The sequence below is a fragment of the Emiliania huxleyi genome (genome assembly GCF_000372725.1).
Source record: "Emiliania huxleyi CCMP1516 unplaced genomic scaffold EMIHUscaffold_6127, whole genome shotgun sequence".
In the NCBI taxonomy this organism is placed as follows: Eukaryota; Haptophyta; order Isochrysidales; family Noelaerhabdaceae; genus Emiliania; species Emiliania huxleyi.
The window spans coordinates 1-1,488 of record NW_005197403.1 but is presented as its reverse complement, the minus strand read 5'-3'; the positions used below and the strand labels follow the sequence as shown (position 1 = coordinate 1,488).

The following is a 1,488-nucleotide window of genomic DNA, read 5'->3' as shown; positions in this document are numbered from 1 at the left end:
ATCCGGCTTGGCTTGGGGCATGCCGTAATGGTTACCGTAACCAGATACTCCCTTAATGTGGGTAAACGAAAGTAGCGTATACGCTACTATGAAAGAAGAAGCCGAAAAAAGACGCCGGAGTCAGTCCGCCCGAGCCAGCCAGCTGCCGGCTCGCACGGCAGCCTCTTCCTCTCGACCAGCCTCAACTTCCGTACAGTCAGCATTTTGTCGCTGCGTGCTCGTGGCCAGCTGTGGCGGCGGTCGAAGTTCGCCCAGGTTCGGTGACGAGCGCCAGACGATAGTAGTGTCTCTGTTCGCCCTGTGCATGTCAGGCCAGGCTGCAGCAGGGCACTACCATCGTGCTGCCCTGTTGCAGCCTGACTTTGCCCACTGTGCACAGTCGCCAGAGCACCACCACCGCCCGGCATCGTGTCACGGCGAGCTCCTTCTGCGCCCGCTCGCGAGGCTCTCGCGCTGGCACACTTTGGCCATCTGCTGCTCGCGTTCGGCGAGCTCATCTCCGCACTCCTGCCACGGTGCCGTCACCACACACCTTCTGGCCGGCCTGAGCCGCGCGGGGTCGCCAGCGGGGGCAACGCGTCGACCTCTCTCTCTGGTGCACCACGGGCCGCAACGGCCTGCTAGCAGCGTTGGATTTGACCTGTCTCACCCCCGAGCTCCCTCTCCACGGCGGTCTGGGATGTAATGCCGGAGGGTATGCGATGTGCCGATTCTGCGGCTTTGGGCAGTATGCTGGATGCGTGCTGCAACCTCCTTCTCCCCCTTTCGCCCACCTTCTTTCAACCACGGCGAACAACCCCTTCGGAACGGCCTTCGCGGGCGGCGAACAACCCCTTCTTGCCGGCGGAGCCGACGCCAGCGAGGTCTTCCTCGTCGACGTCCGTTCCGAGCAGCGCCGCGAACCCGTTGGAGTCGACGCGGCCGATCGGGGTGGGGATCTTGGTGGTCTTGTTGGAGCGGTCGACCAGGTTGGACTCGCCCTTGCGCTCGATCTTGCGGAGCGGGGAGGGGGTCTTCCACTCGTCGATGCCCTGCGCGTGACGTGCGGCAGAGGTCACAGGATCAATGTAAGTGCCCGCCTGTAGGAATCCCGTGTCCCCGCAATACCCGCGTGTGCGGAGAAAGGTGGTGGGAAGCGCTCACCGACGGGGCGGGCTCCTTCTCTGGAAACTCCTTGGTCGAGACGTTCCAGTCGGCGTCGCCCTACGCATCACGCGAGACGGGTCAGGTAGTGGGTCGGCAGACGCCGGCGCGCGCAGAAGGCCAGGCGCTCGCCGCCGCGGCGGGCTCCTCCTCCGGAAACTCCTTGATCGACGGCAGCGGCGAGCCGCCGGCGGTGACCGGCTCGAGGGCCGGCGCGTCTTCGGTGACCGGCTTGAGAGCCGGCGCGTTTTCGGCCGGAATGATGCGGGCCTTCACTTCCGTCTTGTTCTCTGACATGTTGTTGATCGAGTCACTCGTACCTGCGATAGGGGTGGGTGGGTGGCG

General features: G+C 64.7%; 1 protein-coding gene across 1 annotated transcript; it reads right to left on the bottom strand.

Annotated features, from left to right (window-relative positions):
- Positions 1-779: 779 nt before the first annotated feature.
- EMIHUDRAFT_124658 (hypothetical protein) lies at positions 780-1,463 on the bottom strand (the record flags this gene model as incomplete). The annotated part of the gene is made up of 3 exons (XM_005763871.1): positions 780-1,031; positions 1,144-1,203; positions 1,342-1,463. Coding segments are annotated over 3 exons (434 nt in total), but the record flags the coding sequence as incomplete, so codon positions are not given.
- Between the last annotated feature and the right edge of the window lie 25 nt (positions 1,464-1,488).